The sequence below is a fragment of the Oncorhynchus masou genome, chromosome 15, assembly GCF_036934945.1.
Source record: "Oncorhynchus masou masou isolate Uvic2021 chromosome 15, UVic_Omas_1.1, whole genome shotgun sequence".
NCBI classification, from domain to species: domain Eukaryota; kingdom Metazoa; phylum Chordata; class Actinopteri; order Salmoniformes; family Salmonidae; genus Oncorhynchus; species Oncorhynchus masou.
The window spans coordinates 32,578,402-32,603,102 of NC_088226.1; the positions used below are offsets into that span (position 1 = coordinate 32,578,402).

Genomic DNA, 24,701 nt, shown 5'->3' on the forward strand with positions numbered 1-24,701 from the left:
CTCTCTTTATCTCCCCCTCTCTCTCTTTTATACGCACACACATACACCGCCCTTCCACAGACACAGACACACACGCAGACAAGTATCTCTCTCATCCACTCGTTGTCCCTTTCGTCTGTCTAATTGTGTGACAATCTTGAAATTCGCAGATGCACCCAGGCAGGGTCCATTTGCCCAGAACTGAGCTGGCAGAGTTCCTTTCCTGTCTAGTCCCTACCCAGTAGCCGTAGTGTTAGCTACATCAGCTGCCTGAGTCAGGGCACTGCTGCCCTCTCTGGGAGTATCACTCTGCGCTATTGACCAGAGCTCCAGGCTAAGGGCCATCCGTCACAGTCTGCCCAGGGAAAGGCTCACGTCCGGGGGTCGGGTATCACAGACAGCCTGGGTCAGGAAGACCGGCGCTGAAACTTTTGATCCCAGGCCAAAGAACGCTCCATGAGTCCGGATTCGGTTCCAGTTTATTAAGTCACCCGTTCAGTAAATAGTACGCTCTGGGACATCTGAGTTCCACCTGGTGAGAATACGCCATCCAGTACCTAGCAGGGGGTTGATATAAAGCATGAGGTTAATATGGCGTCGACAGAGAGGTGGACTTCTCCATTCATTGATTACACCCAGTAGGTTAGCATCCAGCTTCAGAAGATGTTGTGAGACCATGCTGCCCTGCATTAGTTACACTATTTATTACTCTCTTCCCCCCCACAAAATACATGACATCAGCTGTGTGTGTTCTACTCAGAGAGAAGCAGTAATTCTAACAAGTAAGAGCAGCCAATACCCTCTTTAACCTAGCAGTCTCTGGTCGTATGAACTACAGCGTACAGATACCAAGTGTTTGTGTTTCCTGGGTTTGTATAAATCCTGTTTTATTCGTGCTCCTTTCCCACTTGGCATTAACAAGCCTAAACAACAAATGTAGAAGTACTGTAAATACCCATGGAAACGCAGCGATGCCTGTAACCAAACACTGCCTGCGGCAGCGAGGGCTCCCTAAGCCCTAGCGTATGGCCCGCTCTTTTCCACCACCGCTGGGTTCTGCCCCTGTCTAAGCCCAGTGTGTGTGGGTGTGTGTGAGTGTGTATGTGTGAGAGCTATAGGTGTTGTGTTGCAGGAGTTGTGGGCAGCAGCATATGGGTTAGTGTTTGATTGGGTCTGTTTTTCAGGTCGTCATTGCGAGCAAGGAAGGTGACTTGCCATAGGGGCTCATTTTGGAACGCAGTGGGGTTGTCAGACGGGCTGGAAAGTGTACGTACCCCTGATGGGAGGCTGGCACAGGGAGAGAGCCCCCCTCTTACCGCCTTTCCCCCCACCCACCCATCACCCTTACACTACTTCATCCTCCACTCACATACCACTGGCACCCTGCTCTGCCTCCTCATCTGGGATGGATTTAACAGAGAAAAGGATGGCGAGAGGGAGAGATGTAGAGAGGGGGGAATAGAGAAGAGATAGGGAGGGGGCGTGATGCTTGATGAGAGAGGGGGAGAAGTAGAAATTGAAAGATGATATCCACCCCTCACCCTCTCGGTGACTTCTTCGTGTTACCATGGCAGCAGAAGTCGACTGACAGATTGAGGCAGTGAAGAAATGGTTGATCTAGCTGGTACTGGATCAGTGATGGATTATATGTACGTATAGCCTGCACGCATTGCATTGCATTGGGGTTACTGATTCAGAGTGCTGTCACAGGTTCCGTTTTTTTTAATTGTTGTTCTCCTGGGTTACCGCTGGAGGACACCCTTGCCTTGTGTTCTAGTTTCCAGGTTACCCTAATTATTACTTATTGGTTTCACCTGGTTTTGATTACCTTCTCTATTCACCTGGTTGCCTTGCTATTTAGGTTCCCCTGTTGCTTGTATCTGTGTTTTGTTTAGTGCACTCTTGTGCTGTTGCTTTGTTTTTGTCAAGACTTTAAGGAAAGAGCTGAATTTACCTTTACTTCTGCTTGCTGTGTTTCTCTGCGACTGGGTTCGAGTTCGTACAAGCATCAGGAGATCTAAGCCAACAATGGACCCAGCAGAGATTTTTCAGTCGTCCGAGGAACATGCGGTCGGCTGTCACCAACCATGGAACTGTGATTGGCCGTCATGAGGCGCGGCTGCAGGCATTGTCGGATGATTTAAGAACTCTTGAGCCCACTCTTCACTCAGCCTTTCTGAACGGACTCAGTGAGGTTCTCAAGGATGAACTGGCTTCCCGGGACAACCCTGACACTCTAGATGAGCTCATCGTTCTGGCCATCCGGATTGACAACCGGCTCTGGAAAGGTCGTCATGAGAGGACGGAGGGGTTCCAGGTGGTCACCAGTGTTTCGGGTCCCGCTGAGGGAGTAGATTCTCTGGGTGTCCCATTGCCCTATGCTGCGCCTGCTTGTTCTGTAACCCGTTCTGTACCCTGAGTTCTCAATTCTGCTCTGGTTTCCCTCCATATCCTTCAGAGGAGCCGACGCTATTGGGACACACCAGGTTTCCGCTCTGGAGAGAAGGTGCATGATTAACGAGCAACTCACCCTCCAGGGATCTATGTTTTTTTTAAATAAATTGGACTTGTGCGAATCAGACAGGGAGACGAGTGGAAGACAGCGTTCAACACCCCTAATGGACGTTATGAGTACCGTGTCATGCCGTTTGGACGGCTCCAGCCGTTTTCCAGGCTCTGGTTAATGACGTGCTGTGCAACTTTCTTCACCAGTTCATCTTTGTATACCTGGATGACACTTTCATCTTCTGTCGGGTTTTCTTCTGCATCCATTCTAGTTCATGTGGATCATTCTCTTCCCTTTGTGGTAGGGGCGGATGCCTCTGACGTTGGCATGGGTGCGGTTCTGTCTCAGTGCTCGGCTAAAGACCAAAAGCTTCAACCCCGTGCCTTCTCCAGACTTCTCACTCCAGCGGCGAGGAACTATGATGTCGGCAATCGGGAGCTGCTTGTGGTCAAACTGGATTTTGAGGAGTGGCGGCACTGGTTGGCGGGTTCGGAACATCCTTTTACGGTTTGGACGGACCACAAGAACCTGGCCAACATTCAGGAGGCTAAACGCCTTCAATCCCCGACTGGCTCGTTGGGCTCTTTTCTTCACTCGGTTCAGATTCACAGTATCTTACCGCCAGGGTTCTAAGAACGTGAAGCTGGATGCCCTGTCTCGCCAGTTCCCCAGTTCCCGTGAGGATCGGCCACTTGGATCCATCATCGCCAAGTCGCTCATCCTCGCGCTGTTGTCCTGGGGTATAGAGACTGTAGTGAGGGAGGCACAAGGTAGGGGGGCAGTTCCTGACAAGTTGAGGGACTATTGTGTACAGTTATATACTCTTTGTTAATGCTACACTTGAAGTTAACCTCTAGCGTCGAGCAATCCCGTATCCGGGAGCATAATCATAGCCTCAAGCTCATTACCATAACGCAACGTTTCCTATTCATGAAAATCGCAAATGAAATGAAATAAATATATTGAAACACAAGCTTAGCCTTTTGTTAACAACACTGTCATCTCAGATTTTCAAAATATGCTTTTCAACCAAAGCTACACAAGCATTTGTGTAAGAGTATTGATAGCTTAGCATAGCATTAAGCCTAGCATTCAGCAGGCAACATTTTCACAAAAACAAGAAAAGCATTCAAATAAAATCATTTACCTTTGAAGAACTTTGGATCTTTTCAATGACGAGACACTTAGTTAGATAGAAAATGTTCATTTTTTCCAAAAAGATTATTTGTGTAGACGAAATAGCTCCGTTTTGTTCATCACGTTTGGCTAAGAAAAATACTGGAAAATGCAGTCACTTACAACGCCAAACTTTTTTCCAAATTAGCTCCATAATATCGACAGAAACATGGCAAACGTTGTTTAGAATCGATCCTCAAGGTGTTTTTCACATATCTATTCGATAATCTATCAGTGGTGGCAGTTGGCTTGTCATCAGAAGCAAACGGAAAAATACTGCAGCTGGAGATTGCGCAATAATTGCAACGGAGGACACCAAACGACCACCTGGTAGATGTAGTCTCTTATGGTCAATCTTCCAATGATATGCCTACAAATACGTCACAATGCTGCAGACACCTTGGGGAAAATGTGGAAAACGTAAGCTGACTCCTAGCTCCTCCACAGCCATATAAGGAGTCATTGCCATGAGGCGGTTCCAAAAATTGCTGCACTTCCTGATTGGATTTTTATCTGGGTTTTTTCTGTAACATCAGTTCTGTGGCACTCACAGACAATATCTTTGCAGTTTTGGAAACGTCAGTGTTTTCTTTCCAAAGTTGTCAATTATATGCATAGTTGAGCATCGTTTCGTGACAAAATATATTGTTTAAAACGGGAACGTTTTTCATCCAAAAATTAAAATAGCGCCCCCTATATCCAAGAAGTTAATTAGCTCAATTAAAATATTTTCTTCTCTGTACTGCACCCATTCAAGCATACATACTCATGTGACCGACCAGAGAAATATAGAGAAATGGTTACTTGTATAGTGGAGTCTTTTGTTTAGACATGTAGCTAGCTTGCTAAACAATTAACCATTGTCCCAACTCATTGTCCCAACTTATGATGTGGGCGTGCCCCAAGGGTCAATACTGGGGCCCCTCCTGTTCAGCCTGTACATTAATGATCTGCCTTCTGTGTGTACTGGGTCTGGAGTTCAAATGTATGCAGATGATACAGTGATATATGTGCATGAAAAGAGCAAACAAGCTGCACAAGAACTCACTACTGTAATGGTCCAGGTTACAAAGTGGCTCAGTGACTTGTGTTTGCATCTCAATGTGAAAAAAACTGTCTGCATGTTCTTCACAAAGAGGGCAACAGATGCTACTGAGCCAGATGTCTGTGTCAGGGGAGAAGCTCCAGGTGGTATCTGATTTTAATTACCTTGGCATCATACTTCATTCCAACCTCTCTTTTTAAAAAGCATGTAAAAAAGGTAATTCAAATAACCAAATTCAACCTAGCTAATTTCCGATTTATACGAAATTGTTTGACTACAGAGGTAGCAAAACTGTACTTCAAATCTATGATACTCCCCCACTTAACATACTGCTTGATTAGTTGGGCCCAAGCTTGCTGTACAACATTTAAAACCTATTCAGTCTGTCTACAAACAGGCTCTCAAAGTGCTTGATAGGAAGCCCAATAGCCATCATCACTGTTATATCCTCAGAAAGCATGAGCTCCTGAGTTGGGAAAATCTTGTGCAATACACTGAAGCATGTCTTGTATTCAACATCCTAAATGGCCTGGATCCCCCTCCACTCAGAAAAAACAGAAAACCCCAAAATTGATTTATGTTTATATCCCTTGATATAAACAGCTTGATTTATATCCCTTGTAGATAATCTACAAATAGAACTGTGGCATTTATGGTTGTCAGCCCAATTTTTATACGCATAATTATGAGTCTTGCGGTGTAAGATTGGAAAAATTGAAATAAACAGAAGCGGTGTTCCAGATTTTCTTTGAGTATTTTACATGGTTGTTAAACATTGCTTGATATTATTAACTGGTGTTTTTGTTAACAGTGTGAGAACAGTAGCACACATTTCCTTTTGCATATTATTGCAGATATATTGGCAGTTGGAAAACTCCACATCAGACTGTATAACTAATTTAATGATGAGGATTTGGAGTGAAAAGTGTTTGTTACCTCAGTATCCTCTCTTCCAGTGCTGTGTGGTCTGACTTGATTTGGTTCCTATTCAGGGGATTGTGTCATTCTACTTTTAGTGTTGGCCCTCCAGAATTACATCTTAGGGGGATGGACAAACTCAACTAGCTAATTTTACACGGCTCAGTTGGTTGAGCATGATGCTTGCAACACCAAAGTTTGCGGGTTTGATTCCTGCTGCGGCCGATTTGGATAAAAGTGTCTGCTAAATTGCAAACACACACATATATATATTAGTGTTTCCATTCACTCAGGTGAACAGAAAAGGAGAGTGAAGCTATAGCAAAGCAGAGTTACAGCCTTAACTTTGCTTCCTCTAAGGTCCCTTTCACCTTCCTTCTACTTCTCCTTCCTCCCGAGCTCTTCTGTGGTTAGTTCTTGGTCTCTTGTTGCACATTCAGTTTGACAACAACATCCTAATTAAAGCACCATGGAAATGCGCAGCCCGGCTCTGCTTGGCGAGGGACGTCACCATTGGAAAATGTTTATGAGCTGCGGCTGGTGTGACGTAGGAAACTTTCACTATTTATCTGCACGTCTTTAATCCAGTCTGATTGTAATAATGGATGGTTTGATACACCCCGATAATATAAACCAGTGGGGTACTATTTAGAAGTTGGTACGGGAGTCTGAAAAATGTCTGGATGTGCTTTTTTTTCCTGTTGTGCTAGAGCCACTAGACTATGAGCGGGCATCAGAAAGAGAAAGTACAGTGAGAGCATAGGGATGATTTAATTTCACATCCATCTCGTTTGGTAATAAATTCAATGATTACTTCTGAATGAGACCAAATTGGGTTGTAATCGGTTATGGGTGTACTGTTGTTCTCTCCAGCTCTGCCGTAGCCTATCCAGTATGCTGGAATACTTTGTGTTTTTTTTTATGTTTTATTGAACCTTTATTTAACTAGGCAAGTGAATTAAGAACAAATTCTTATTTAAAATGACGGCGTAGGAACAGTGGGTTAACTGCCTTGTTCAGGGACAGAACGACAGATTTTTTTTACCTTGTCAGCTCGGGGATTATACATAGCAACCTTTCGGTTACTGGCTCAACGCTCTAACCACTAGGCTAGCTGCTACCTGCCGGCTACCTGGACTGGACTGGGGTTCTCTACCTATTCAGTGTTTCCCAACTCCAGTCCTCTAGTACCCACAACAGTAAACATTTTCACTGTAGCCCTGACAAACACACCTCAATCTACTTGTCAGCTAATCATCAAGCCCTCAATGAGTTGAATGAGGTGTGTTTGTCCAGGGGTAAATCACACATGTGTACTGTTGGTGGTACTCCAGGACTGGAGTTGGGGAAACACTGACCGATATGATGGAATACAGTGGTACCACTGGCGATGATCATTCTCTGACCTGTTTGTGTCTCAGCTACTCAGTCACTGGCCTGACCTAGCCATTGCAGTCTTGTTTGGTTAAGGTTTGTGTCTGCTAAATGGCATATATATATATATATATATATATATATATATATATATATATATATATATATATATATATATATATATATATATATATATATACAGTACCAGTCAAAAGTTTGGACACACCTACTCATTCAAGGGTTTTTCTTTATTTTTACTATTTTCTACATTGTAGAAAAATAGGGAAGACATCAAAACTATGAAATAACACACATGGAATCATGTAGTAACCAAAAAAGTATTAAACAAATTAAAATATATTTTTGATTTTAAATTCATCAAAGTAGCCACACTTTGCCTTTATGTCAGCTTTGCACACTCTTGGCATTCTCTCAACCAGCTTCACGAGGAATGCTTTTCCAACAGTCTTGAAGTAGTTCCCACAATTGCTGAGCACTTGTTGGCTGCTTTTCCTTCACCCTGCGGTCTAACTCATCCCAAACCATCTCAATTGGGTTGAGGTCGGGTGATTGTGGAGGCCAGGTCATATGATGCAGCACTCCATCACTCTTAGTTCTTGGTCAAATAGCCCTTACACAGCCTGGAGGTGTGTTTTGGGTCATTGTCCTGTTTAAAAACGAGATGGGATGGCACATCACTGCAGAATGCTGTGGTAGCCATGCTGGTTAAGTGTGCCTTGAATTCTAAGTGAATCACTGATAGTGTCACCAGAAAAGCAACCCCACATCATCACACCTCCTCCTCCTCCATGCTTCACAGTGGGAACTACACATGCGGAGATCATCTGTTCACTTACTCTGCGTCTCACACAGACACGGCAGTTGAACCAAAATTCTCAAATTTGGACTCATCAGACCAAAGGACAGATTTCCACCGGTCTAATGTCCATTGCTTGTGTTTCTTGGCCCAAGCAAGTCTATTCTTCTTATTGGTGTCATTTAGTGGTGGTTTCTTTGCAGCAATTCGACCATGAAGGCGTGATTCACGCAGTCTCCACTGAACAGTTGATGTTGAGATGTGTCTGTTACTTGAACTCTGTGAATCATTTATTTGATCTGCATTTCACTGCCGAGGCAGTGAACTGCAGCAGAGGTAACTCTGGGTTTTCCTTTCCTGTGGCGGTCCTCATGAGTGCTAGTTTCATCATAGCGCTTGATGTTTTTTTTCTGACTGCACCTGAAGAAACTTTAGAAATTTGCCGTATTGTCTTAAAGTAATGACAGACTGTCGTTACTCTTTGCTTGTCACAACACAACTGATTGGCTCAAACGCATTAAGAAGGAAGAAATTCCACAAATTAACTTTTAACAAGGCACACCTGTTAATTGAAAGGTATTCCAGGTGACTACCTCATGAGGCTGGTTGAAAGAATGCCAAGAGTGTGCAAAGCTGTCATCAAGGCAAATATAACATGTATTTTGATTTGTTTAACACTTTTCTTGGTTCCATATGTAGTATTTCATAGTTTTGATGTCTTCACTGTTATTCTACAATGTAGAAAATAGTAAAAATAAAGAAAACCCTTGAATGGGTAGTAGGTGTGTCCAAACTCCTGACTGGTACTGTATATATCAGTGTTTCCACTCACTCAGGTGAACAGAGCAGGAGAGTGGAGCTATAGCACCTCCTTATGGTCACAAAGCATGTAGTCCCTTCGTAGTTGTCAAGTGTTGCTATTCATATTTCAAATGCTTCATTGGAGATATACATGCACGTACAGAGTTGTTTCAGTATTTATGGTTCCAGTTCAACTTGTTTAGGTGCTTTGCCTTTTCTGCCTGTGTGTCTACTGGTATGAGGAGGAGTGTTGGGAGTTCTTGGAAGCAGCTGTTGTGCCTAGCTCAGTGAGGGTTAGGGCACTAACCATCAACTTGTCTCCTAGATCAACACAGTATGTGATCTCAAACTAGTTAGCAACCTATTTCTTTCCATTACAGTTCCAGATCAAATTGAAGGCTACTGCCCAAGTGTAGTCTGCATACAGTATGTTTTCCCTATCAGCTACAGTAGCAGCACACCACTTGTGTCTGTGGTCTGTCTGTGCCACTCTCGAGCCCATGTCAGTTCCTGGGATAACTTCACAGTGTTAAAAAAATTAACTCTGACACAACTCTTTATCAACACCCCCCCCCCCCCCCCCCACACACACACACACACACACACTGCCCATGCCACCCCTCACAGCCACTCCTCAATGTTGAAAAACGAGGAGGCAGCTCTCCACTCCGGTTGTGATTGTCATTCACTTCATTCTTGATTGTGTGTTGGACATCAGTGTTGTTGTTCTACAATTAGACAGCAACTACTACTCTACTGATAGATTTTGAATTATTGTTGTTTATGTTAATACGTTTTTATTCAGTGCTGCTTTAGGATTCAGGACTGAATGGGGTCTCTGTTGCCGCCTGTGAAAAACATGGCACCATGTCTAACAGTTTCCGCGGTTTCCACACTATTTCTCAGCACCTGAAAGACCTGAAGAAGGAGAACTTCAGCCTGAAGCTGCGGATCTACTTCCTTGAGGAGAGGATCCAGCAAAAATATGAGGACAGCAGTAACGATGTCCACAAGAGGGTGAGTCTCACTGGGGCACCGAGGGACAGAGGAGAGGGGGTAGGAGCAGTGGTGATTTTCACAAGAGGATGAGTCTCACTGGGGCACTGAGGGACAGAGGAGAGGGGGTAGGAGCAGTAACGATGTCCACAAGAGGGTGAGTCTCACTGGGGCACCGAGGGACAGAGGAGAGGGGGTAGGAGCAGTGGTGATTTTCACAAGAGGATGAGTCTCACTGGGGCACTGAGGGACAGGGGAGAGGGGGTAGGAGCAGTGGTGATTTCCACAAGAGGGTGAGTCTCACTGGGGCACTGAGGGACAGGGGAGAGGGGGTAGGAGCAGGGATGATGTCCACAAGAGGGTCCTACTGCGACACGGAGGGGTGGAGGAGAGAGGTGAAGGAGGGGACAGGGGAAAGGAATTGGGAAGGAGGCCATTTGTTGCAATTTTACAATTTCACTGGCTGTGTCGCAGTTTCATGTGCTGCTTCTGTTTTGTGTGTGTGTGTGTGTGTGTGTGTATGACAGAGAAAGAGGGTGAGAGAGTTTTGGTCTTTGCTGCATGCTCTCGGTTCATCATACAGTTGAAGTCGGAAGTTTACATACACTTAGGTTGGAGTCATTAAAATTAGTTTTTTTAACCACTCCACAAATTTCTTGTTAACAAACTGTAGTTTTGGCAAGTTGGTTACGACATCTACTTTGTGCATGACACAAGTAAGTTTTCCAACAATTGTTTACAGACAGATTATTTCACTTATAGTTCACTGTATCACAATTCCAATGGGTCAGAAGTTTACATACACACTAAGTTGAGTGTGCCTTTAAACAGCTTGGAAAATTCCAGAAAATGATGTCATGACTTTAGAAGCTTCTGATAGGCTAATTTACATAATTTGAGTCAATTGGAGGTGTACCTGTGGATGTATTTCAAGGTCTACCTTCAAACTCAGTGCCTGTGCTTGACATCATGGGAAAATCTAAAGAAATCAGCCAAGACCTCAGAAAATAAATTGTAGACCTTCACAAGTCTGGTTCATCCTTCGGAGCAATTTCCAAGCGCCCGAAGGTACCATGTTCATATGTAGAAACAACAGTACGCAAGTATAAACACCATGGGACCACGTAGCCATACTGCTTAGGAAGGAGACGCGTTCTGTCTCTTAGAGATGAACGTAGTTTAGTGCGAAAGTGCAAATAAATCCCAGAACAACAGCAAATGTCCTTGTGAAGATGCTGGAGGAAACAGGTACAAAAGTATCTATATCCATAGTAAAACAAGTCCTATATCGACATAACCTGAAAAGTTGCTCAGCAAGGAAGAAGCCACTGCTCCATAACCACCATAAAAAAGCCAGACTACGGTTTGCAACTGCACATGGGGACAAAGATTGTACTTTTTGGAGAAATGTCCTCTGGTCTGATGAAATAAAAATAGAACTGTTTGGCCATAATGACCATCGTTATGTTTGGAGGAAAAAGGGGGTTTGGAGGCTTGCAAGCCGAAGAACACCATCCCAACCGTGAAGCATGGGGGTGGCAGCATCATGTTGTGGAGGTGCTTTGCTGCAGGAGGGACTGGTGCTCTTTACAAAAAGATGGCAACATGAGGGTGGAAATTTATGTGGATATATTGAAGCAACATCTCAAGACATCAGTCAGGAAGTTATAGCTCGGTCGCAAATGGGTCTTCCAAATGGCCAAGACCCCAAGCATACTTCCAAAGTTGTGGCAAAATGGTTTAAGGACAACAAAGTCAAGGTATTGGATTGGCCATCACAAAGCCCTGACCTCAATCCTATAGAAAATTTGTGGGCAGAACTGAAAAAGCGTGTGCGAGCAAGGAGGCCAACAAATCTGACTCAGTTACACCAGCTCTGTCAGGAGGAATGGGCCAAAATTCAACCAACTTATTGTGGGAAGCTTGTGGAAGGCTACCCAAAACGATTGACCCAAGTTAATCAACTTAAAGGCAATGCTACAAAATACTATGTACTATGTAAATTTTGACCCACTGGGAATGTGATGAAAGAAATAAAGCTGAAATGAAACATTCTCTCTACTATTATTCTGACATTTCACATTCTTAAAATAAAGTGGTGATCCTAACTAACTTAAGACAGGGAATTTTTGCTAGGATTAAACGTCAGTAATTGTAAAAAACTGAGTTTAAATGTATTTGGCTAAGGTGTATATAAATTTCCAACTACAACTGTACTAGAAAATGCATAGGCTTTTTAACTCTAGATGATGGGGTCATGCTAGTCACGTCGTTGAATGAATGAATACTGTAATCAATATTAACAGTAAAATCCCAGGCCCAAGTATCTCCTATGGTAGTTTGCAGTACACACTGTAGTTCGTAGCTCTCTTCCTGTTGATTGTTTATGCTGCAGGTCCCAGCATATGATAACTACATCTGACAGCAGGTCTCAGACCTGTCTCTGAATGTTAACAGAACCTGTCAATCACACAGCCCTGTCTGTATGTATATATAACCATAAAACGCTGCTTTTCTTTGCTGACCAGCAGATGTCACTAATGTGCATTGAGTTAAAAGCTCTGAGTAAATAACCGTTTTTTGGCACAATTTGGTGAAAGCCCCAAAGGCTTTAATAAACCTTGGTTTCCAATCACTACCTAACGCGCAAGTCAGTCTTCTTCTTCTTCTATGGTATCATGCCGGTCCGCAAACAAACGTTAGAGGAAGGGGTAAAATAAAATTGAATCCACAAAAATGAATTATCAACTAAAATCTTCCCACTCCTTCAGTCATTCTATAATTCCAACTTCCCTAATCAGGCTCTGGGGCCTGAGAGCCTGGGACCGCTTGAGACAGTACTCCAATGAGCTCTTCAGATGTGAAATCTTTTCATCCCAGATATCATTTAGCTGCAGAAACAATTATGTACATTTTTCTTCGTTTCAACTTCAGCGGTACCATGTACCACCATTGCTATAAAAGAGACAAAAACCACCTTCTTTACATCAAGCATTTCTGGATCCTGTTAGCAGTACTCATGCTGAGTACTCATGTGTAGGCCCACAGGCATTCACTACCATTGGACATTCAGAGATACTCAATCTTTCTACCCTTTTGACAGCTTCCACATAGGAGACTCTCTGAACTGCTCCGATTTTGGCAATCTCAGTCTCTTTCACCCTAGTCGGGCATTCCAAGGACTTCACTTCATGGTCTTCACTACAGTTACAGCACTTTGCTCCTTTGCCATTTTCTTCTGCTACACATTCACCTTCATAGTGGTTTTCCCCCCACATATCCCACACCTTGGCTTCTCACTTCGACAGACAATACATTGTAAAGGCCGGTATATAGACACTTTGATAGGGCAGTGTACGCATCCCAGCTGCACACTGATAGGGAGAGACTCCACATAAAAAAACACAAGAACAGACAAACTCTTCTCCTTCATGTCTTTTATCACATGAGCATCGACCACTCCGGCCGTGTTCTTTAACAGAGCAATGGCGACTTCTATCGAAACTCCTTAAATGACAACCTTGACAGGTGCCCTTCTCCGTAGATCAGGGACAACTGGTGCCCCCTCCCCCCCTTTTTGTAGGCCCGCGGATCAATTTCCCCACTATGAACTCTTTCTGTTGAGAGTTAGAGTAGAGGAATACACAAGGTGCAATTTCGAAATGTGGTTGTGCATCAGCAGTTTTTTATCTTGTTTTGTCAGTCACTGACAGTAAATCAATTAGCCCATGTCAGCTAACGTTTCTTTGATTGTTAAGTTAGTCTAGCCAGCTATCTAAATTTGTAGTAATCACGGTTGAATTGGTCACTCAGATATCATATTAAAAACTGCAAACATTTCTCTCCACCCTATGGAATAATGTATAGAATTGCATTAGATTAGCTGTAAGCACTAATCGCTCAGCACTACCAATTTCACTTTACTTAAAGAGTTCTTCAAAATGTTTTGATGGATTCACCAAGGCATATATCTGTCTTCTATAAATCGTACTCCTACCAGATACGATAGTCCATTCGTCCTTGTTTCCACCGCCATCAGATTTTTGTTCACCATCCGCTTCTGCCATTCGTTCGCGTCCATCCACTTCCCATAGTCCTCCATTCCGGAAACCGTCATGACTCCAGAAGTCTGTCTTCTTCTTTTTTGAGATTGGGTTGGTGGATCGCGCCCAGCTTTTAAGGTGCGTACACTTCCACCTGCTGTACTGAATTGTGAGGCCAGTCACGGCCTACCTACATGTTCCTCTTAAGAAAGTGAAATAGAGCCCTAGACACTACTTCCCTTTCCTCCCCACGACACCACCCCAACCCTGTCCAGCCTCTCTAACCCTTTCACACAATCTCCCCATCTACATCATACAGTTCACAAAATATCAACACGTGCTCCAACGTTTCCTCCGCTAAACACTCATCACACAGACCAGTTTCATGTCTCCCTATCATCCACAATGTGGCATTCAAACCTGTGTGCCCAAACCATAGTCTACTCCACCCAATTTGCTCTCTCCTACATCCCAGACTCCCAACCCTTTTTCCTTAACTGACCGGTGCATGCGATTAAAATTGCATCCCACTCCCTTTGCCAAAGATCGAGCCCTTTTGCCCGGATCAAGGACTTGACTTCCTTGCGGCCCAGCGGGACCTGAATATCTACCAGCTCTCTCCTCACTGTACTCTTCGCCACCACATCAGCCTTCTCGTTACCTTCAACACCCACACGGGTGGGAACCCAGCTAAAGCTTTCCACCACTCTCATCCTCTCCATTAGTGCCAAGAGTGTGCAAAGGCAAAGGGTGGCTATTTGAAGAATCTCAAATATAAAATATACATATATTTGGTTACTACATGTTTCCATATGTGTTCTTTCATTGTTTTGATATCTTCACTATTATTTTACAATGTAGAAAATAGTTTAAAAAAATAAAGATAAACCCTTGAATGAGTAGATGTTCTTAAACTTTTGACTGGTAGTGTACATGTACATATTACCTCAATTACCTTGACTAACTGGTGCCCCCGCACATTTACTCTGTACCGGTACCCCCTGTATATAGCCTCGCTACTGTTATTTTATTGTTGCTCCTTAATTATTTGTTATTTTTATTAAAAACATTTTTTACTTCAGTTTATTCTAGTAAATACTTTCACACTTTTTTTTCTTCTTAAAACTGCATTGTTGGTTAAGGGCTTGTAAAGTAAGCATTTCATTGTAAGGTCTACTACACCTGTTGTATTTGGCGCATGTGACAAATACAATTTGATTTGATGACTCCTTTCTATGCGCACCAAAATTACGACCAGTTTCTCTAAATTGCCCTGTGAAAGCCTTCCACTGTAAGATCTTATTTTATAATTTAGCTAGTCATGTAGGCAATAGATCAAACAGTAGATCAATTGATGCCCACCTGCCCAGATAGTGATTTTTGTAACGGCACGATTTTTGGATTGCGTAAAACAACAACAGTAAGTGTGTTTTCTCTAGTTCCTCAACGCCACAGCTAGGAGAGCTAAAAAAAATAAATCTTATAGTTGAAGACACTTCTTTGAGTCATAAAATTGCACTGAAATGATTTAGATACTGGGCACACTTTGGAGACATTAGTTAGTCCTTGTTATTTGTATTTATTGTGTGTGTGTGTATATATATATATATATATATTTATATATACTCGTATTGTATTTTTATTTTAAAAAATAAAATAAAATACAATAGTCCTCTCTTACTCAAACCCTTGTAATTGTTTTGTCTCATGTTGCATCTGCCCCACACTTTCCAGGAATATTCTTATCATGTTACTAAATGTATCCAGATATTTTTTTAAATTGGTTAACAAAAGAAAATGCGCCGAAATGTACAGTTAATGTTTGGATTCAGTCTTGTGATCTGTCGTGTCCTCAACTCTGGTCTAATCATTTTCCCATAATCTTCAAAGTGGTTTTCATATTTCTTATGTAAAAAAAAACATTTCAATTTAGCCATATCCATATAGGCCCACGATAAAGGGCTAACATACACATTGTAATCCCAAAACTCATTAATAATCATCAATCCCAAATACTTGTACTCGCTGACATCTAATAATATGTCAGGACCACTGGAGAAACTTAAGTGAATGAGGCACTGCTGAGCTCCTATAGTTCACTACCTTAGTTTTGTCTACATTGATTCTACATTGATATTCAGCTTTGATTGTTCACACCAGTTAAAAAAGATATATTTTTTATTTTTTTATGTATTGAAGCTCATCTTCAGGTTCAGAGATCAATACAATGTCATCTGCATATAAAATAATTGTTTAGACAGACACCTTTTCCTAGCACTTTGATGACCAGAGTGAGATCATTAATATACATTGAAAATGGAATGGGTGATAAAATGCAACCCTGTTTCATACTAATGTCAACGGGAAATCAGTCAGTCAGGCGGCCATTGACTTGAACACAACATTTCACATCGTCGTACATGGAGATGAGCCATTTCAGGATGTTACCATTCAAACCAATTGGCCCCAACTTGTCCCATAACATATTTCTGTCAATGTGCTCAAAGGATTTAGAGAAATCTATGAAAGAACAGATGGTGGATTTTTTTTCTTCCCTCCCTTGAATCTATTTTTGTGGTTTAAGGTGGGGATGTGGTCCGGGCAGCTTTGTTTTGTTCTGAAAACATTTAGCTCATCTGCTCTGATATTGTTGGTTTTAGCTCAGTAAGAAATGCAGTTCAACAGAACACAAAAAAAATAGTTTATACACAGCAGTTCATGGGGACCCTTTTGTCTCTTGACTTGGGCGTAAGGGTTGATGACGCCGTATTTCCACATGTCCAGAACAAAGCAATAACCAAAGAGCTTGTACAGTTCTGGCCTTACAATTCTTCATAACTTCAACAGGTAACCCATCTTAGTCGTATGCTTTACCATTCTTAGTCGTATGCTTAACCATTCTTAGTCGTATGCTTTACCATTCTTAGTCGTATGCTTAACCATTCTTAGTCGTATGCTTTACCATTCTTAGTCGTATGCTTTACCATTCTTAGTCGTATGCTTTACCATTCTTAGTCGTATGCTTTACCATTCTTAGTCGTATGCTTTACCATTCTTAGTCGTATGCTTTACCATTCTTAGTCGTATGCTTTACCATTTTTAGTCGTATGCTTTACCATTCTTAGTCGTATGCTTTACCATTCTTAGTCGTATGCTTTACCATTCTTAGTCGTATGCTTTACCATTCTTAGTCGTATGCTTTACCATTCTTAGTCGTATGCTTAACCATTCTTAGTCGTATGCTTTACCATTCTTAGTCGTATGCTTTACCATTCTTAGTCGTATGCTTTACCATTCTTAGTTGTATGCGTTACCATTCTTAGTCGTATGCTTTACCATTCTTAGTCGTAGTCGTATGCTTTACCATTCTTAGTCGTATGCTTTACCATTCTTAGTCGTATGCTTTACCATTCTTAGCAGACTCACTAATTGGTGAATGCTGGAACTGGGAGAGCCATTGAGCATGTGGGACACGAATGGTCCGGATCACTCTTGATGGATCAATGGCAGACACACAGGCTGCCTGGGTGAAGAGGTCCCTGTTCATAATCACAGCAAAGTCACTGAACCAGTCTAAATTCTCATGGGGGACCAGTATATAATCCACAACAGATAGCCCCTTTGATGATACATATGTTAAGTCATTGTTGCTGTAATTCCTTCCTTTTAAAATGCAACAGTTTGCACTAATCAGTAACTCTCCGTGAGAGTTGTGTGAGTAATCTACCACGTTCCGTTCTCCAATCAGTCCACCCCCTCAATATAGCCTCAGCACAGAAAAAAATTGCCCAATATGAGAAAAGGGACAAACCGCTCATACCTGTATACATGGCAGAGTAAACTCTCATACAATTCTGGTGCATCAACTTATTTAAAAAAAATTGTAATTTAGCAGTTACTATTACCCAGAGGAATAACTAGGGTTAAGTGCCTTGCACATTGACAGATTTTTCTGCTAGTCGACTCGGGGATTCGAACCAGCGACCTTTCAGTTACTAGCCCAACACTCTTAACCACTAGGGTACCTGGCGCCCTGGAGACATGGTTTGACTGGAGATTTTGTTTAGCTGTTAGTTTAACCCATAGGATGCCATCCACTGAGTCATCAATAATCTCACACTGATAATCCAAACACAGTTCATCTCTGATGAAAAGGCCTACGTCCCCTGAACCAGTATCCCTGAGATTTGAGGGTTGTGAGGTCGATCCCTAGCCGAGTCATGCCAAAGACTTTAAAAATGGGACCCAATGCGTCTCTGCATGACACTCAGCATTAAAGGTGCAATATGTCACTTTTTGGGCGACCTGACCAAATTCACATAGAAACGTGAGTTGAAGATCTGTCATTCTCATTGAAAGCAAGTCTAAGAAGCTGTAGATCTGTTCTATGTGCACAATATCTATGCTTCCAGTACTTAAAGTTTAGTTTCTGTAAAATGTGTCTTTTATATTCAGTTTTGTACACCAGCTTCAAACAGCTGAAAATACAATATTTTTGTTTATGCAAAATATATTTCACAGCGGTTTAGATGGTACAATGATTCCCTACACTATATTTGCTTGTGTTGTCACATAATCTGAAATAAGGCAAACTATTAGAATTTTAGCAACCAGGAAATGGCGAAGCGATTTCTGCGCTTTAAGGAGATAGATTGGGGTTAAGGCCCTACGATAGACTAGCGTCCTGTCCTGGAGCTGTACTTATATATCAAGCTGCCTCACGCTATAGAAACAGAAGATAGGCACCTTGCCTTTTGAGATGTTCCAGCTCATGCAAGGCTACTACTATCTATTCCCATCCTCAACGACCTAGCAAGCCACGAGCCTACTACGTGCTCGCCAATTATTTACTATATATACACTAGATGGCTGACAGGGAGAGCTGTCAGTCATTTTGAGAATCCAATCAGTAATTCACAATAGCTGGACTCTCTAGAGGCTAGAATGTCACCGTTCATTTGTCGGCTTTCAAGCTGGGCTCACTCGCTCAGAGGAAGAGGTAATCGATTATTTGTCTGGATAGGCCAGAAAATGTGACACGTCACTCCCTATGCAAATGCGGGGTCTGAAACCTTATACTTCTTGTCAGCTCCAGTTAGAGAGTGGACAGGAGAGCAGACAGATGGGGCTTTCTGACATTATAAGGCATGGGACCCTACGGCGTTCACAGAGCGCTTTGTACACCAAACTCCCAGGGCCCTCACCTCCTCCCTGTAGGCTGTCTCGTCATTGTTGGTAATCAGGCCTACTGCTGTTGTGTCATCTGCAAACTTGATGATTGAGTTGGAGGCGTGCATGGCCACACAGTCATGGGTGAGCAGGGAGTACAGGAGGGTGCTAAGCACGCACCCTTGTGAGGCCCTTGTGCTGAGGATCAGAGAAGTGGAGGTGTTGTTTCCTACCTTTATCACCTGGGGGCGGCCTGTCAGGAAGTCCAGGACCCAGTTGCACAGGGCGGGGTTCAGATCCAGGGTCGCGAGCTTAATGATGAGCTTGGAGGGTACTATGATGAACAGCATAATTACATAGGTATTCCTCTTGTCCAGATGGGATAGGGCAGTGTGGAGTGTGATGGCGATTGCTGAAGGGGGTGGATTGGGTGTTGGGGAGAACTAGTGTTCATATCCCTCTCTTCTATTTAGAAACCTGCTTCACTCTCAAATCCCACAGATATGGGTCGGCACATGTACTTGGGGAGACACTCATTTTGCATACTGTATTAAGAAGCTTATCTGAGTCAATTCATGCCTCATACACATCATTTACAGTTACATTATTATAATTATTATTATATTGAAATTGAACATGCATCTAATGAACATGCACAGCAAAATGTTTCTATGTTACATATTATTGATCTGCGGTGTGACGTTACCTTTTGTTTTTATGCAGAACATTGAATTGAAGGTAGAGGTGGAGAGCTTGAAGCAGGAGCTCCAGGAGAAACACGAGATTCTGGACAAGGCCCCGTGAGTACACTACCATGGCGTGTATTGTCACAGTGTCCTTGCACAGACAAATACTACAATACAGCCTACTCACTTCACAGTTTATCTCTATATTCAGACTAAGTTCTCATACCCCCTTTACAGACCTTCTGTACTGTATACCAGGGGTCGGCAACAGCCCACAAGTGATAAAAAAAAGAAGAAGTTTCTGGTAAAAAAAGACTATAAAATCATCAGGAATTCAGCTAAAAATGTAATTTAGGAAATCTGTTTCCAAGTATTCTCACAAATAAAAAAGAAATGTGATTCTGTCTCAATGTAATCAAGTTACAGATGTAGGATCCTAATTTGATCACTATTTTGTTGCTGAGTATGAAATTCAAACTTGTAGTGTATTCAAGGTTTAGAATGCTTCTAATTTTCACTTTAACATGTCAGACTTGATTTGCCCTAATGAAAAATGTATAAACCTATAATGTATCAACCTATTCAAAAAAATGCCATTAATTATAATCCACATAATATTTAACAGAAAGTATTCAGACCCCTTTACTTTTTTTTACATTTTGTTACGTTACAGCATTATTCTAAAATTGATTCAATAAAAAAATGTCCTCATCAATCTACAGTCGTGGCCAAAAGTTTTGAGAATGACACAAATATTAATTTTCACAAAGTCTGCTGCCTCAGTTTGTATGATGGTAATTTGCATATACTCCAGAATGTCATGAAGAGTGATCAGATGAATTGCAATTAATTGCAAAGTCCCTCTTTGCCATGCAAATGAACTGAATCCCCCCAAAACATTTCCACTCCATTTCAGCCCTGCCACAAAAGGACCAGCTGACTTCATGTCAGGGATTCTCTCGTTAACACAGGTGTGAGTGTTGATGAGGACAAGGCTAGAATCACTCTATCATGCTGATTGTTCGAATAACTGACTGGAAGCGTCAAAAGGAGGGTGGTGCTTGGAATCATTGTTCTTTCTCTGTCATCCATGGTTAGCTGCAAGGAAACATGTGTCGTTATCATTGCTTTGCACAAAAAGGGCTTCACATGCAAGGATATTGCTGCCAGTAAGATTTCACCAAAATCAACCATTTATCGGATCATCAAGAACTTCAAGGAGAGCAGTTCAATTGTTGTGAGGAAGGCTTCGGTGAGCCCAAGAAAGTCCAGCAAGCGCCAGACCGTCTCCTAAAGTTGATTCAGCTGCAGGATCGGGGCACCACCAGTACAGAGCTTGCTCAGGAATGGCAGCAGGCAGGTGTGAGTGCATCTGCACGCACAGTGAGGCGAAGACTTTTGGAGGATGGCCTGGTGTCAAGAAGGGCAGCAAAGATGCCACTTCTCTCCAGGAAAAACATCAGGGACAGATTGATTTTCTGCAAAAGGTACAGGGATTGGACTGCTGAGGCCCGGGGTAAAGTCATTTTCTCTGATGAATCCCCTTTCCGATTGTTTGGGACATCCGGAAAAAAGCTTGTCTGGAAAAGACAAGGTTAGCGCTACCATCAGTCCTGTGTCATGCCAACTGTAAAGCATCCTGAGACCATACATGTGTGGGGTTGCTTCTCAGCCAAGGGAGTGGGCTCACTCACTCACAAACAAAACCCCACAAATTCTGACAAACTCCAAGCATTGATTATGCAAGAATGGGCTGCCATCAGTCAGGATGTGGCCCAGAAGTTAATTGACAGCATGCCAGGGCAGATTGAAATAAAGGATCAACACTGAAAATATTGACTCTTTGCATCAACTTCATGTAATTGTCAATAAATGCCATTGACACTTATGAAATGCTTGTAATTATACTTCAGTACTCCAAAGTAACAATATCTAAAGACATTGAAGCAGCAAACTTTGTGGAAATTAATATTTGTGTCATTCTCAAAACCTTTGGCCACGACTGTACACACTTAATGACAAAGAGAAAAAAGTTTTCTTTTTAATTTTTTTGCACATAAAAAAATAAATATATTTTTTTACCTTATTTAAATACAGTACCAGTAAATAGTGTGCTGTCATCAAGGCAAAGGGTGGCTAATTTGAAGAATATAAAATATATTTTCTTAATTGAAATGCATTCCAGGTGACTACCTCATGAAGCTGGTTGAAAGAATGCCAAGAGTGTGCAAAGCTGTCAACAAGGCAAATATAAACTGTATTTTGATTTGTTTAACAATTGTTTGGGTTACTGCATGATTCCATACATGTTCTTTCAATGTTTTGATGTATTCACTATTATTCTACAATGTAGAAAATATTAAAAATAAAGAAAAACCCTTGAATGAGTAGGTGTGTCTAAACTTTTGACTGGTACTGTAAGTATTCAGACCCTTTGCTTTGAGACTCGAAATTGAGCTCAGGTGCATCCTGTTAACATTGATCATTCTTGAGATGTTTCGACAACTTGATTGGAGTCCACCTGTGGTAAATCCAATCGATTGGAAATTGTTTGGAAAGGCACACACCTGTCTATATAAGGTCCCACAGTTGACAGTGCATGTCGGAGCAAAAACCAATCCATGAGATCGAAGGAATTGTCCATAGAGCTCCGAGACAGAATTGTGTCGAGGCACAGATCTGGGGAAGGGAGGTGACCAAGAACCCGATGGATTCTCTGACAGAGCTCCAGAGTTCCTCTGTGAAGATGGGAGAACCTTCCAGAAGGACAACCATCTCTGCAGCACTCTACCAATTAGGCCTTTATGGTGGAGTGGCCAGACGGAAGCCACTTTTCAGTAAAAGACACATGACAGCCCTCTTGGAGTTTGCCAAAAGGCACCTAAAGGACTCTCAGACCATGAGAAAAAGATTCTCTGGTCTTATCAAACCAAGATTGAACTCTTTGGCCTGAATACCAAGCCTCATATCTGGTGGAAACCTGGCACCATCCCTAAGATGAAGCATGGTGGTGGCAGCATCATGCTGTGGAGATGTTTTTCAGCGACAGGGACTGGGAGACTAGTTAGGATCGAGGGAAAGATGAAGGGAGCAAAGTACAGAGAGATCCTTGATGAAAACCTGCTCCAGAGCTCCCAGGACCTCAGTCTGGGGTGAAGATTCACCTTCCCACAGGACAACGATCCTAAGCACACAGCCAAGACAATGCAGGACTGGCTTCGGGACAAGTCTCTGAATGTCCTTGAGTGGCCCAGCCAGAGCCCCGACTTGAACCCGATTGAACATCTCTGGAGAGACCTAAAAATAGCTGTGCAGAGACGCTCCCTATCCAACCTGAGAGGATCTGCAGAGAATAATGGGAGAAACTCCCCAAATACAGGTGTGCCAAGCTTGTAGCGTCATACCCAAGACTCTAGGCTCTAATCACTGCCAAAGCTGCTTCAACAAAGTTCTGAGTAAAGGGTCTGAATACTTTTGTAAATGTGATTTCAGTTTTTGATTTTTAATACATTTGCAAGCATTTCTAAAAACCTGTGTTTGCTTTGTTATTGTAGCTTATTGTGTGTTGAAAGATGAGAAACATTTTTGAAAAAGGCTGTAACGTAACAAAATGTGGAAATAATCGAGGGGTCTGAATACTTTCCAAATGCACTGTACATTTTCCTGTTGCTGCAGGACTATTTTCCTGCTGTAACAAACTGGCTTAAATTGAGGTTCAGTTGTGGTCAATTTGAAGTGTAGAAATTATTCTGATTATGTTGGGCCCCGACCATCCGCTCTTTCCCACTTTCATCACCTTTCCAGACTTACTCATTGTAAAACAGTCATTCCTTCATTAGTACGGCTTAATGGATGTATTCTTTTACTTGTACTAAACCCCGTGGCGCCCCCCTACTAGCACTGACCTTGCTGACAACCACATATCAGTCATAGTAAGTACATTTCCCCCCAATAAAGTACTTATCTTAAGATAAACTGTAAGTCACTCTGGATAAGAGCAACTGCTAAATGAGTGAAATGTAATGTACTAGCCCTTCTGTTTGTTGTTCTCAAGAGTAATAATGTAACACGACTTGACAAAAGAACAATAATGTAACACAACTATCTACATATGTAGGACCTTAATTTGAGCCCGTTTGCTACAGCGTAACCCTACAGCATCAGGAAATGGGAATTATTACGTGGGAATTATAATTAATGGACATTTTTGTCGGGGTTGATACATTTTTCGTCAGGGAACACCATGTCTGTAATTTCAAAGTGGAAATTACAAACTTCGGAAGCATTTTAAACCTCAAATACACTACACGTTTGACTTTTCCTGTATTGCAGGAAGGTTCTCCTGCAACATGGCGATCAAATTAAGATCCTACATCTGTACCAATCAGCACCTGATTTGATACACAAATCAGCCTGTGAACAAATAATGATGTTAATTAATCAGCACTGTAAACAGAGAAGTAATTACTTAATAAATCAGTTAAGTGCTTCGTCAAGACACGTTCGCCCTGAAGGAGTATGGGTCCAGGGTCAGTCCCTCTAGACCTCCTGAAGTCTAGTTGACCTGTTGTGGTTCAACAAGGGTGCCAGGGCCAAGTGGTGCTCTCCCGGATTCATAAATAAACAGCTAGCTCTGTGATTGTCGTTAGAGTTCTAAAAAAGCCTATGACATATAGAGGGCCACAGTGGACAAGCAGTTAGAGCGACACTCTCTTGAGAGAAGCGGCCCTGGGCTAACTCTAATGGTACTGTTGGGTGGTGAGTGACAAGCAGTTAGAGCGACACTCTCTTGAGAGAAGCGGCCCTGGGCTAACTCTAATGGTACTGTTGGGTGGTGAGCGACGAGCAGTGATGGGCGCTCGCTGTAATAGTGAGAACTGTCAGAGGGCCACAATAAATGTCAGAGAGCCACAATAAATGAGAGAGAAATTATGCTCTTTTGCCTAGTTAGATGTAGAGAGCAGGGACCAAGCCTCAGTCCATGGCTTACTGTTTATTGTGCATTATCACTCTCCAGGGAGAGAGCTTGTTGGATTTTAAACTTTGGAACAGTCGATACATAGACTCCAGCAAACGACTAACCCTGCAGTACAACAGTTAAAGCGTCTACAGAACCATGTATCATGTTTTATTTACGTGTGTTGTGTAAATAGAGTTACGGGATCTGATATTCTCATCCTGCACTGTGTCA

At 42.4% G+C, this 24,701-nt stretch overlaps 1 protein-coding gene across 7 annotated transcripts in view; it reads left to right on the top strand.

The window, feature by feature from the left end:
• The window catches only part of LOC135556156 (myomegalin-like), a 130,139-nt gene that overhangs the window by 30,446 nt on the left and 74,992 nt on the right, over positions 1–24,701 (top strand). For 6 of the 7 annotated variants that reach the window (XM_064989127.1, XM_064989124.1, XM_064989122.1 and 3 more), the window contains 2 exons: positions 9,523–9,633; positions 19,548–19,624. In XM_064989127.1, the coding sequence (XP_064845199.1) occupies positions 9,523–9,633; positions 19,548–19,624 (188 nt within the window). Of the gene's footprint in view, positions 1–6,098; positions 6,172–9,522; positions 9,634–19,547; positions 19,625–24,701 lie in introns of those variants that run through there. The other variant, XM_064989128.1, reaches the window with a different exon arrangement.